The 14,984-nt window shown below is 31.9% G+C and overlaps 1 protein-coding gene across 1 annotated transcript; it reads left to right on the top strand.

Moving 5' to 3' along the window:
- Positions 1-398: 398 nt before the first annotated feature.
- Positions 399-14,984, top strand: LOC132715178 (sodium/myo-inositol cotransporter-like). The gene is made up of 16 exons (XM_060698166.1): positions 399-590; positions 2,347-2,512; positions 3,457-3,528; positions 4,356-4,460; positions 5,008-5,067; positions 5,666-5,770; positions 6,501-6,612; positions 7,156-7,236; positions 7,584-7,795; positions 8,399-8,534; positions 9,142-9,249; positions 10,059-10,209; positions 10,678-10,846; positions 11,691-11,909; positions 13,566-13,761; positions 14,025-14,984. The coding sequence occupies exons 2-16, from the start codon at positions 2,381-2,383 to the stop codon at positions 14,240-14,242; spliced, it is 2,076 nt and encodes a 691-aa protein (XP_060554149.1). The 5' UTR covers positions 399-590; positions 2,347-2,380; the 3' UTR covers positions 14,243-14,984.

The following is a 14,984-nucleotide window of genomic DNA, read 5'->3' as shown; positions in this document are numbered from 1 at the left end:
ATTTAACGTGGGATGATACAAAAATGAATTTAGAAACATCCACAGATGCGTTCATTGGACATTCCACATATAAAGTACTTCAAGTCCATTTCACAAATTAGCGGGGTGTAGATTCAACAACATTTTTACATACCGCCAGGTCTTTTCATTACCGGTCTTTGTCCAAAATACATTGACCTTCTTTTTATGAACTTGTAAACAAATCTTCTTGTCAAATAGAGCATGCTTTGTTTACAAAATATACACTCGCGAAATTTAATGTTTAACTTTATACTTAAAATGGTATAAAATAACATTTAATATATTGACAGTTGTGAGAAATTAAACATAGAAGACAAGACAATATTTACAAATAATTATTTTTTCACGTGGTAAACCAACTTAATAGATTAATGATATGCAAATGTATGTAAACCGTGAACTATATTAAACACTACAGCTAGCTGTACTTTGATTGCTATGAAGAATTACCTGTATAACAAAATTGCAGTGTTTGGTGTTTGTACCTTTTTCTGAACGGGATGTAAATTTTTAGTGACAGATATTTGGCTGTCAACATAAATAAATATTGAGGATTTCGGAGAATAAACGTATGTATGTTTAAATGCAATTTGTTTAAATTATGTTTAAAGTCAAGTTACGGTTAATAAACATCATAAAATACATATATTATATTATTTTCTTTTAACGTACTTACTGTCACAAGCATGCATATTATACATACATTCAAACAAATAATTTGTTTTGTTTGTTTACAATCACATTGACACTGTCACACTTTCATGATGTTTGAGTGAGGCGTACATGATGGACCTTCATGCATTATTTAAACGGTGAAGGCCTGCCTGTCTCCCGTCAGCGATTTGCAAAGTTTCCTTATACAACAATGAGCGTCTGTCTTTGGGATCGGGCTCTATCCAAAACTTTTTATGAGAAAATGTGTGTCAAAGTTTCGAACTTGATTAACTCTTAACGTTTTAAAGTTACCCAGTTTGAATTTTTAACAGTTCAGTTTAAGGGATCTCAATACCAAAATATACGTGTATATCATAACCTACCAACAGTATCGAGCCCGGTTAGACTGGACCGATGTCCCTGCCGGGCTGGCTCCTGTACTGGTTGCAAAAGTTTATCACTTCCGGTTTCAGCCGGGTCAGAGTTCAATTGTTATGAAAGCCGCTTTTATTTATTTCAATCATGAGCCTACAAAACGTTAACTAATTTATAACATGATTTGATACACACGCTATAGGTGGATATTTTAACTTAGTAAACTCGACAGTTCATGCTTCAATAAATATGAATGACTTAAACGCGTCTTCCTTAATGAAATGAATACGTGTATCTAGATATTTTTTTTTACGTTTATAGATGAATTATATAATTTATGCACCGATAAGAGTACTTCTATTTTTTTCAAGGTTAGTTTGATTTTGTATTTGATTATAATAAATCTAGTAATTCTGTTTCTCAAATTCTTGTTCGACAAATCTCAAAGATAAATAAATAAATTAATTATTTAATAACTTAATAAATAAATAAATTATTTCATATTCATTTAATCATATTCTATTCTAATGTATTCAAATAAATAAATTAATTAATACTTAATAAATAAATAAATGAGTTCATATTCTTTTAATATATTATATTCTTATGTAAAATATGTTTTAATAATTTAGCCATCGAAAGCTCAACTTTTACCACTTCTGTGTATGGTTTATAGACTCAAAGGATATTCAAGTTTTGCAATAAATACAGGATTTATTTTCATTGAGTGCTATGAAAATAAATATTTCATACCACAAGATGACAAAAAAATCTGCATTTAGAGAAAACACTTGAATTGTCTGTTTTTATATATAAATGTTTCTCTTTTTGACATTTCATCACTTCAATTTTACATATTGGCTGAATTTGGAAGAAAGAAGTCCGACAAGACACCAGTGAAAACACGGAAAAATATGTTTCACAACAGTGAAAATATTTTTTTACTGTGAAAATACGGAATATCGAAAATAACTTTTTATTTCATCAATATTTCATGTATAAGTATATAATAAAGTGGTGTTATTAACCTCATCGAAATGTAGAGTGCGTGTATTTTAACCACCGTTCGTTTGATGTAATACATTATTGCAGCATCTTCAGAAAACATAAAAAGCGGCATTATTTGTATACCAGCACTAAGCTGATGTTGTTTAAAACCTGTGTCAAAATGAGTTAGTTATTCAAAACGGAGCTTAGAATAAGTAGAATAATAGGCGTTCATGTTATATGAATATAATTTATTTCAATATAATTCAAGACAAATTGAGTAAGCTAGTTTCATTTGTTTTTTTTAAGGTGACTGAAATCTGGAATATTTTGCACAGAGTCAATGGCTACATCAGAAGAAAGGCTTGCCTTGTTTAAGGCGGAGTACCCTCACACAGATAATGTTTCCCTGACCGGGGCAGATCTGGGCGTGGTGGCCGGATACTTTGTTATTATCATTGCCATAGGAGTTGTGGTAAGTTGTAAAAAAATACAAATTGTAACAATTTTAGATGTTTTATGGTAAAGCTTTCTTATAAAAGAAAGAAACAATTTGAATGTTAAAAGTTTTTGTGTAATACAAAAAAAAAATACTTTCTATATAGTGCCATTTTTAATAAGTGATCTAGTTTTAGGGGTTTTCGGATCAAAGTTTTGCCTTCCCGATTTAAAATTGCCGTCTGTTTAATTTTGTTATAGTATTTCCTTATTAAATGACATTAATTGAAACAAATTAAGGTGGCATAACAATGAGGGGGGGGGGGGGGATAACATGTCTGCATATAAAGTGCAAAAACTGCATGGAGACAATAGTTTTGTCATACTTACATAAATACAAATATTACAAAGGTTTATGTTGAACGTGATTTGAATAAAGAAATGATATTTTAATTTACATAGAGAAAGGAGATAAAGTTGAGCTTCGGGTGAAAGTAAATTTAAACCGACCATAATGAAAGTTGAGATAATTAGAAAGTAGGGGATACGGATTGGGGCGCGTTTTCGTTGCTTTTCATTTCAAGGTTGAATATTTGTGATAATGGGCGTTTTTCCATGTTTAAGTTTAATATTGTAATTATAATAATGACTGATATTGCAGACGACACGCATTCCCACACAGCTTTCCGCATGTTACATTATTTGTTCTTTTAGTTCCGTTTACCAGTAGTCCATTTGAGAATAGTAAAACAACATAGAAAGCCTTTCCACAAAGAAACCTTTTTATTCATTCTTTTTATAACAAATGAACCTTCTCATTATAAGTTATTACCTCCCCTTTTATTTCTATAGCACAACCTATGTATAGTTCTACGACAGTCAGTCAACACAAGAAATTTAACAAACAAAACAAAGAGACAAGGAAAAATTCATTCAAGACAATGTAAAGTGTCATATTATTATAACATCATTTTATTTCAGGCAATGTGCAGGTCTAATAGAAGCACAGTTGGTGGCTTCTTTCTCGCAGGAAGATCTATGTTCTTTTTACCTGTAAGTATGACCTTGTGAAAGCATGATATTAATTACAAAAAGGTGCGTTCAATAGACTATTCCTTTTCTCTTGTTTACATTCTTTAGGTACGGGAAAATACGTCATGTATTTATGTGACGTCATGTTGTGACGAAGAGGTACCCTAAAGGGAATCTTATTTCGACGTTTCATTTGAAACAGCAATGAGTTTTTAAAAAAATCGTCTAAACTCGGCAGGGGAAGGGTAATAAAATTATTATTTTGATTTTGGAGTGATATATGTGGATATATTACCTGCCAAGATAAAATATCACCCTCGCCTAACGGCTCGGGTGATATCAAATCTTAACAGGTAAGATATCCACATATATCACTCCAAAACCAAAATAACATATAATGTATATCACAAGTAAACCATGTATATGTCACATATTATGTTACATATAACAATTTAACCATGCTTTTGACACACATATGATAAATTTTACAAGTAAACCATGGTTTGAACAAATATAATTTTAATCACAACTAAACCATGCATAGGCATATATTATGATACATATCACAAGTAAATCATGTTTAGGACACATATTAAGATATATATCACAAGTAAACCATGTTTAGGACACATATTATGATATATATCACAAGTAAACCATGCTTAGGACACATAGTATGATATATATCACAAGTAAACCCACGCTAAGGACACATATTATGATATATATCACAAGTAAACCATGCTTAGTACACATATTATGATATATATCTCAAGTAAACCATATTTACAGGAGAATGAACCTCTGATTTATTTATTATAGATTCTATTAGTTTTGGCTTATTTCAGATTGGTGCTTCACTGTTTGTCAGTAACATCGGAACTGAACATTTTATAGGTCTTTCCGGCTCGGGTGCTGCACAGGGTATTGGTGTTGGAGCATGGGAATTTAATGTAAGTAATCAGTACAATGTTTGAGAGAAATTGATACTTATGTATAGAATATATTTTCAAAATAGAAATCCATGGAATACCAAACCGCCGAAATGGGGAGCTCGACTAGCATTAAAGTGTATATGTTTGCTGATGACATAACTGATCAATTAACAACCATGAAGTCTTGCAAATTAACATCTTTGTGATAATAACACCTAATTCTGAAGTATATTATTGAACAAGGAGGGCACGTACAAAATATAAGGACATAAGCATAGAACACTATTTTAATGCGCTATTGAACATAATAAATGAAAAATTCCAATTTATTATAGCCTATAATTTCATTACAATAGTTTATTTTACCTTTCAATCGAAGGTATCTCGGGTTCGACCTGTATTTAGCTTAAGCAGAATTTTGTTTATGTATATTTTATTGAAAGAAGGTAATGCGTCTAATTTGCGCCATGTTATAATGGTGCCAGAATTCAAATGATTATCAAATATGATAACAATTATAATGTAATGACATGTTATTTAAATGAAACGTGTTATTTATTTTCAGGCAACCCTACTCTTACAGCTACTCGGCTGGATATTTATCCCCGTGTACATCGCATGTGGGGTAAGTTTTTTTTAAATTTGTTGTTTTGTTTTTGTGCCGACGAATACTTTAATTCGATGATAAGCTTTGTTGATATATACAGGTGACCTTTTTTTCAACTTGTTTATCTTTGAATAATATTAGAGAACAAGAAGAACATTATGTTTGTATATATAGGTTTACATTCAATGTTTGAATATTTAATGGTTTGAACTTTCTCCGCTCGAGTGTTCCATCGCCTTTGACATCAACGTTCCATCATCATTAAACCTAGATTTAATCATGATAATGAAAATTTGAATTTTATCTTGACTATTTTAGTTTTTTTATATGTATGTATGTGTCACTTAAGATAGTAAGAATACCTGAACCTCATTAATATTCATGGCAAGCTAGATTTACATAAACAATCATGTAAAGTAAACATAGCACCTCACCTGGTTGGTCGACAAATTGACAGATGTAATATGTAAAAAGTTCATCTTTATAAACATATACCATCACTGACCGATAAAAATGAGTGTTCGTTTTGCAGATATTTCATAAGTTATAATTATATTATTATTGTCAAATTCGTAATTAGACAATAAAAAAGTTAATTATATAATCTGAATTTCAGACGTACACGATGCCTGAATACCTCACAAAGCGGTTTGGTGGTGAAAGACTGCGGGTTTACTTTGCATTACTGTCTCTAATTTTATATATATTCACAAAATGTTCTGTAAGTATTTGAAGTACAATTAGCCATTTCTTTTCCGCTGTAAAGCTATATATTATGAGGTGTTTAATATTTATTGTTGAGTGCATTACCGAATTCTGTAAGAATAGTACACAGCTGTGAAACCTGCGCAAGACATCTAATATGTCTATATGTGTTTATTTTGTGTTGAACAATGACTAGTTGTTCACCGTCATTGGTAAACATGGTGAATTACTTTAATAAACATCAAACGAGTTGAATTGGCAGTTTTTTACAAACGTTTATTCATAAAACTTGAGAAGGAAGTTACTTGATTGAGCTGTATATATAATGTAAAAATGAAGCCAGCAAGATAATGTTTAGATTGTCATCCCTCTGATTAACTTAAGTTATATTTAAATCAGACGTTTTGAGCAAATAAAACCAGTTATATCTTGCCATACGTTTACTTTATATGCTTATGTATCAAGTAATTTTGCCCGTGGGCCCGGAAAAACTGGTGGGAGAGTTTGGGGCCCGCGTGGCAAAAAGGGGGGGAAAATGGGTGGGGGGTAGAGTTTTTGGGAAATTTTAAATTTTCATTATAAAACTCTTTATCCCAATTTTAAAAAACGACTTTTTTTTGAAAATGCAATTTGTTTTCTTTATTTTTATAATTTTTAATTTTTAATTCATTCATACCAATAAAAGTATAAAAAATTATATTTACGTAAATTTTTTAAACCCGGGATTATTTTTTTTCCCATTTTAGGGGGAAACTTTTTCACGGGGGATTGTTTATAAGCCCAAAATTTGCCCAAAATGGGATTTATATTTATGTATATTTATCCTAGTCACTGTTACAGGAATAATGACCATGACAGGTACGTTCCTAACATGTTTTTAGTTTGTATTTTTCGACCATGTGCTGTTTGTTTCCGCCATGACTTCCGGTAAATGTATGGTCTTTTCGCTATCCCTTTCCCGTTATTTTCCGCACAGGCAGTCCGTGTGCTGCGATATCACTTTAATGTTGCTTTAGATGTGCATTATAGACATTAACTCTATCAAACAATATATATGCTATTCCGATAAATAAAGTATTCAGTCGATAAACGATTACTCCCCTTTATCATACTGACTAAACGAGGATAAAATCTGACATTTTTATACACAAAACTTAGCTAAAGTAATCTACCGGCTTTTGACATGTCTACAAGAATGAGTTAGCATTTAAGCCATCTAATCTGTCCATTAATTAAAAAGTTTATCGTTCATCATCTTATTTTTCATCGACATAACTTTTCATCTGGTAGCACTTTGATATATGAAGAAAAGATATATTTATTTATGAAATTAATTATTGTGTCTAACTTTTACTGAAAAATCACCATATAATTTATCACATTTATATTTTCATGTTACATGTGGTTTGACCGCTGTGATATATACAGACACCATGCAGGCCATACTGATGGTTGGTGGCGGTCTAACTTTGATGGCAATGAGTAAGTATCTATTGTATATCATTGTTTATATCATGTGTTATGTGTTTACATGTGTATGTTCAGGGGTGTTTAACTTTGTTTGATGTTGATGTTTGATTTTAATTGCCTATGCTGACAATTCTTAATTCTTTATTCAAATGAACAATATATAATTTGAATTTCTTGTTTTTTTTGTACACAAGTCCGTGCACGAAGATGCGCAATGACAAAAGCACTAAAATGATTATCCTTCAAATCAATGTATAACATTAATATGTATTTAGATTAGGTAGATGCAAGAAAAAATGTTTTTAAAGAAAGCGATATAGAAAAAAGACATAATCATTTGTTAAAATCGTAAATTTAAGGTTTCTCAAAGATCGGTGGTTATGACGGCCTTGCCCGAAAATACCCGAATGCAACTACCAAGATGACGTATAGAATGCCAAACACCACGTGTCACGAGACAGACCCGAACTCGTTCCGGATGTTACGTGAAGCAGACGATGACTATATGCCGTGGTTAGGGTTTCTGCTAGGACAGACGCCGGGGTCTATTTGGTACTGGTGTGCCGATCAGGTATTCTAACGTAAGCTTAATTTCTTGGACCATCTCGTAATACTAGTATTAGTATAAGTCTATAATTACACCTATCATTCACTTAAGTTTATTCTGCCAATTTGACATTCATTACAAATAATCTGTAAAATAAAATATATTGTGCAGAAATCTTATTCGTTTGACAAATCAGTTACCATTTAGATAAAAGATAGTGCTTGGAGAAGCCGTTTGTAATGTAAAGATTTAAACATCAAGATTATGAGCAAAAAGAACTTTCTCTTGCATTTTTTTGTTGGGTACAGGGTAATCGGTAGAACAATAATATCTTTACAATACATTACAATGGTTTTAATTCAATCCTATCTCATTGCAGAGATATTCTTCATACAGATATAATTTTTGCCCTGATGATCATAAGAGAAACCGGTTGGCAAATAATTAAATAAGTTAACTCATGGACTGTGTTTTTTGTTTTATTTATATGTGACTTTTTTCCGGCACTTGTTTTCATTTTTTGTATATATATATATATATATAACTTTGTTGAAACTGGCCACGCGTTTCTATAAAGGGGCTGATCTCTATTTTTTCTCCATTGCTATTTATTCATTCTCTTGTCAGGTGATTGTGCAGCGCCTCCTAGCGGCCAAGAGTTTGTCACATGCTCAAGGAGCCACACTGATGGCCGGTTTTATAAAAGTTTTACCATTATTTATGATGGTGATGCCTGGAATGATCAGCAGAGTTCTCTACGCTGGTAATTAAATGTTACCTGTATACCATCGGGGCCATGCCAATGGGGTTGGGTGTTGGCCAACAATATTTAATCGGTGCAACACATGCAAATCTTATATGATGATTTTTGTTTGTATTAACTGGCTCTCTTTCAAATATATATTAGCATAATCCTGATTTTAGCAGGACTCAAGGATGCAAGATCATTAAGAACAATTATCTGGACAGTCACCCCATGTGCACAAAAAGCCCTTGGCTTTACACTGTCACAATTGTGTACCGTGGCTTTCATATACTTTATTATACGTGATATTTTATTGCGTGCCTTTTGTAATACTTAATGATCAATCAGACTAAAGTTCATATCTACTAAAGTTATTTCTTGCATGTAGCGTAAATAAGGAGCTGATTTTTATCAGAACAGACTTAGTAATATGCATATTAATTAGTGCTTTCATGGTCTTTCTGAATCTCAGAAGCATAATATAAAGGTTAATGTGAAAAGGGTCACTTCTTATCTTTTCGAAAATTGTGAAGGAAAACTTAAAAAATATGTTATTAGAAAAATGGCTGAACTGCACTTTATTTTTATGTTATACATGTAATTCATATTTTTTCTGTTATTACAGACGAGGTTGCATGTGTTGACCCACAAATATGTAACTATGTATGTCAAAGCGAGGCTGGATGTAGCAGTATAGCTTATCCGAGACTTGTCCTCGGTATCATGCCAGAAGGTGGGTTACAGAAACAAGATGTGGTTCAGACTTTCAGAATTTGCACTTTGTACATGTTTCTTTTATCCCTTTTCTGCGTAATCTTAAATGCCAATATATTTTCCCAATATTCTTTTTGTCAAAATAATATGTTTGGGTGTGTACAAATGGCAATTTTGAATTTCAAAGAAAAAATACTACTGAACGACTAAAACTAAATGAAGCTAATTTGCGATTTTAAACGACAAAAATCATAGATTATTTGTAAAATACCGAATCGTTTAAATACATTTTACTTTAAAGATAAGTAGTACTAAGATATGTCCGTACAATTTTCCAACTAAATTGTAAATATAAGAATTTACTATATCCCGTAGTCAATCGTTAAGATATTGCAATATTTGTCAAAGTTAACTTAATTTTTTTATTTATTTTCCTTTATTGACACATCTTTTAGCTTCATGTTTAAGGAAGAAAATACCCTTACCATATATATCTCAATTTTATTTCCGATGAGTTGAATGCAATAAAAAAAGTCCTGATTGCATACGAACATGTATATTCAGGTTTACGTGATCTTATATTCAGATTTACGTGGAATGGTATTTAGGTTTACGTGATCTTATATTCAGGTTTACGTGGTCTTATATTCAGGTTTACGTGGTCTTATATTCAGGTTTACGTGATCTTATATTCAGGTTTACGTGATCTTATATTCAGGTTTACGTGGTCTTATATTCAGGTTTACGTGATCTTATATTCAGGTTTACCTGATCTTATATTCAGGTTTACGTGGTCTTATATTCAGGTTTACGTGATCTTATATTCAGGTTTACGTGGTCTTATGATGGCGGTGATGATAGCGGCTCTTATGAGTGACCTTGACTCGATCTTTAACAGCGCCAGTACCCTGTTCACTGTTGATATTTATACTAAAATTAGAAAGAACTGTTCTCAAAGAGAACAAATGCTTGTAGGCAGGTATGATTTAAATAACAACTACTTCTACATTTTATCATTATATAAAACTATCCTTGTCGGGGAAGTATTTTAAGGAAAGAAATGTGATGAACAAATCTGCGACTGTTTCTAAATTCATAATTTCAATTTTCATGTTTTAATGTTGAATTCTGCTTAAGCCGGTGCTAAGGGGCTCGGACTGTACTTCGCACTTGACAGTACCGTCCATGAACAGGCTCAATCAAACCGAACCTGCAACATTTTCAATTTTGCCGTGTTGCACTTTCTTTAGGGATTCCTATTTTCCATTTTTTGAAATACGTTCCGCGTCACGTGTGATTTTTTCGTGCCCGGTGTGTGTACCCTATGCTTTCTGGGATTGATATTTGTTAAAATATAAAAAAAAAACTCCTTTTCCAATCAGACCATATGGAACGTTTTGTTTTATGAGATATAGATAAGGTTTTACAGACTTCATTTTTATTTCAGACTTTTCATACTCATCATGGTGGGCGTGTCAATAGCGTGGGTACCAGTGCTAAAGGAGACACAAGGGGGTCAAGTTTTCATTTATATACAAGAAATTACAAATTATTTGGCTCCACCTTTTGCAGCCATATTTCTGCTGGCAGTACTAGTACCGATGGTCAATGAACAGGTTATATGCTTATTTAAATGATTGTATTAATTATTCAAGGCAATAGAAATCACTATATTTCACTCATGACTTTTTTACCCTTATGAAAATGTAAATCTTAATCCAGTATGTTTTATTAAAGGCACATTATACCTCAGTAATCTATTTGAGAATGTCAAACATACGTTTATATAATGGATTTAACTAAAGAAGAAAGTTGCGCTGAATGTGCAGTAATGTGTCGTGAAGCGTAGCAAAATGTAAACAAAGTAGTATTTTGACTTCCATCCAAAATGCTTATTCACTATGATTATACCCCATTGTCAACAGAGCAAAAGAAGTAAAACTTAGCTCATCTATGTGCCAAATGAGTATTTTTTGAAAACTGTAACGAGATACCAAAAATAGAAAGTTTTTGACAAATTGAAATGATTACATTGCTGAGGCACAATTGGCCTTTAAAGCTTGTGCAATTTTCAAACATTCACTTCTTGTGTTTATGTCCGGGACAACTGGAACTATGTGTGTAAATGTCATTTTAGATCCATTATTTGGCTTTTTATTAATTGACCATGAGTTTATGGGGATCAATCTATGTAAAAGACTGTAAAGTATAGTTTGTTCTAATTTTACAGGGAGCATTCTGGGCGTTGATGTTGGCTTTTCTGAGTATAGTTTGTTCTAATTTTACAGGGAGCATTCTGGGCGTTGATGTTGGCTTTTCTGAGTATAGTTTGTTCTAATTTTACAGGGAGCATTCTGGGCGTTGATGTTGGCTTTTCTGAGTATAGTTTGTTCTAAATTTTACAGGGAGCATTCTGGGCGTTGATGTTGGCTTTTCTGACTGGTGTTTTAAATTTTACAGGGAGCATTCTGGGCGTTGATGTTGGCTTTTCTGACTGGTGTTATACGGATGATCTTGGCATTTGTCTACTACAGTAGTGGAGGCTGTGGTAAAGATGACAATCGTCCCGCCATCTTGAAGAACTTTCATTACATGTATTTCTCGCTATTTATCACACTGTTGACTGGTGTGACAGCTATTGTGATCAGTTATTTTACCGGCAGACCTCATGAGAAATACGTAAGTAGGTTCAACACTGGATCGTTTTTAACGTAAATTTTTAGCTTGTCACCATTTTACTGTTGTAAAATATCTAGGTTCAGCGCGGTTGTTTTCAGCTTAAATGGAGATTGTCAACATATTATTACAAAGTAGATTCAGCGCCGGGTCGTTTTCAACTCAAATGAAGATTGTCAGCAAAGCCTATTAATGTGAACATCATTTCACTGTATTTACTTTTTAGAAATAAATTTGATGTTAATATGTTGATCAAGAAACCATAGTGACAATCCATCAATAAATTACATAACAGCAAATCATCCTTAAACTTTGACAGTGATATCTCTGGTTAGCCTTAACATTCTTATGATAATCTTTAAAAACCCGCAAAAGACGCCGGTAAATTACACATAAAAAATAGTTTGCTTTAATGACAAAACCTTAGTGAGTTAATTTATTTGACAAACAAACAAGTACAGATTTGCTTCATTAGCAGAATTAACTGCGTTCAGGATGTGGCAAACCTCATAAAAACATACTATAAATCACATTACAAACGTCTTAATTCTGTGGACATTGATAAACAATGTGGGTTAATTGCTTTGTAATGTCTGTTGTTTTGCTCGAATTGTCAATCTTATTGCTTTGTCATAACATCAATATAGATCAGTATCTTTTTAAACCTAGCTGAGACTAATTTCTTACTAATATTAATTACAATTTACCTGTTTAATATATCTTGAGTAAAACGTTATGTTTTAGTTCATTTTCATCTTTATATATGCAAAAAGTTTATGTTAAATTCATAAACAGTTTCTTGTCTAAAAAATGCAAATGAATTTGTTTGCTAATGTTTAAGTCGTCTTAAAGACTCCATACATTTAAATAGCTTTATATGTCACAGTTAACGTGTCCGTAATATAGAGAAAGTACACAGAAAACAACAAATGTTTTACATAAGAATTGTATAAATCACATGAAACTGTAGGAAACTTTTTTTATAAATAATCATATCTCATTATTTTCAACCTTAGGACATGGTACGTTTTATATGGCAGGTTGAAACGATTCAAAAGTACATATAGCTATTCTACGTTTTCATACTATTCTTTTCTATAATAACGTTTTGATTTCAATCAAGTACCGGTATCATAAAAATGCATTAATCTGATCAAAATTCTTTCCAACTCATTGGTGTTTGTTAAATATTAACGTAAAGTATGTCTAAATGTTTTTTTTTTTCATGAACTTACAAATCTACAACCTTTAAAGATATATTATGTGAAATATTTTTATTGCAGAAACTTATTGAAATCTATAAAATTCTTACTGAATATGCCTTATTTGAATAAAATAGCGTGCATGTACAAACTATGGATGGGAATCTATGTTCCTTACTGTTGGTCAAATAAAGCCGGGACTTTCTTTAAAAAAAAATCTGCCCGTTTTTAAATGACATTATATATTCATAGTTTGTCCATTTATTATATTGTGTAGGATTTAAAGCCTATGATATATCTGCTTTGTATGAAGTAAAAACATGTTTATCTTATATTTACAAACAGACTGTGTAGCAATTATCAATATTTTCAAATATCAAACTCGAGCATAGCATATCTTTAAAATTAATACTATTACGAAAAACGTTGTTTTTCCTCTTTTCTTTTCTTTGTCAAGTTGACACGTACGACATTTTGGACGAGGAAATCTGCTCCGTACATAGAAGAGACAGAACCTGACAAACCAGGTCAAGATAAGGAGAATGGTTTCACAAATCTTGCAGCAACAGGTGATAACAATATGCACGTGTTCTCCGTGGAGGAAAAACATCACTACAGGGACCCGAAACTTGATGAACCAGAAGAAGATAACGGTTCGACACCTATATTATATCTAAATTTCTAGATGCAGACAAATTAAAATTAGAACTTGAATTTCAGTTTAAATCCTGCCGGTATCAATCATTAACTAGCACTTTTCGAGTTTCTTACTTCTGAAAATATCTCTTTTATTTTATTTGAGGAGCAAGCTTTTTATTAAACAGAAACAGTCAGTCTTTCAATGTATATAACGATTTACTATTGGATTTCTTATCCTTTTAATAGCATTATTAATAGTTTAATTCTTGCTTTGCAGAGATGCATTGCGCGGGAAAGGCGCTGAATTATGTTTGCGGAATCACAAACGAAGTTGACGAAGAAAAGGAACGGCAACTGCGGTTACACATGGAGAAAGTTGCGTGCCTTGAACAAAACAAATACGCCAAAATAGGCCTTAATATAGGTTTAGTGATAATTTTAACCCTGGGTGTTTTCTTGTATATATTTTGGTCCTTTTGGAAATATGAACCCTGAACATTGCTGGTGTGTTCAAGTTGAATTTGACACAAAATATCAAAACTCATGTAATCAGAACTAGCCTAGTGGAGTTATAGAGAACTATTTACATTCTATATTTGAAATATGCAAAATAGTAGAATTGTAATGTATCTCTTCAAAACAGGTTCGTCAACAAAAACTATCAGGATTAACTAGCACAATATGTCTAAATACGTATTAATATTGATATTAAATAATTGATATAAAATGATTGCAAAATACAAGTGTGACAATAAGACCTAATTTAAACTGCAATATCAGTATTTTGACACTTTTGGAGTCTCCATATATACATGATTGCGTTTTTTTCTCAAAAAATAACTTTACGTGCCGCTCATGTGAAGTGGTTGTGGTCTTCATCCATTGGTAAAATGTTGCAAAAATCGAACTACAAAGTCAATCTTATATACATGATTGTTTTTTCCTTTCTCAAAAAAATCAAATTACGTGTCGCTCACGTTAAGTGGTTATGGTCTTCATCCATTGGTGGAAAGTTACAAAATTCGAACTACAGAGTCAATCTTAATAAGATAAATCAAAAGACGAATTCAGTTATTTCCTAACGTTTGACAGAACTAATTTTCAAGACCGGATATTGCAGAGGCTGGCTGCATCATTAGCTTTTATGTTATTAACCTCTCAGGCCATGTTGCTTCATGGGAATGTTATTTTTTACATACATATCAAATGTACACATATAAGTAGTTCTATTAAAGAT

The sequence above is a fragment of the Ruditapes philippinarum genome, unplaced genomic scaffold, assembly GCF_026571515.1.
Source record: "Ruditapes philippinarum isolate M1 unplaced genomic scaffold, ASM2657151v2 ctg3572_1_1_1_1, whole genome shotgun sequence".
NCBI classification, from domain to species: Eukaryota; Metazoa; Mollusca; class Bivalvia; order Venerida; family Veneridae; genus Ruditapes; species Ruditapes philippinarum.
This window is presented reverse-complemented; position numbering and strand designations above follow the sequence as displayed.

Bases quoted from the DNA above. Each gene is read 5' to 3' on its own strand.
- LOC132715178 (XM_060698166.1), top strand. From the start codon at position 2,381: ATGGCTACATCAGAAGAAAGGCTTGCCTTGTTTAAGGCGGAGTACCCT. The intron at 3,529-4,355 runs GTAAGTATGACC...GGCTTATTTCAG, and splicing joins GATCTATGTTCTTTTTACCT to ATTGGTGCTTCACTGTTTGT. The intron at 11,910-13,565 runs GTAAGTAGGTTC...TTCTTTGTCAAG, and splicing joins GCAGACCTCATGAGAAATAC to TTGACACGTACGACATTTTG.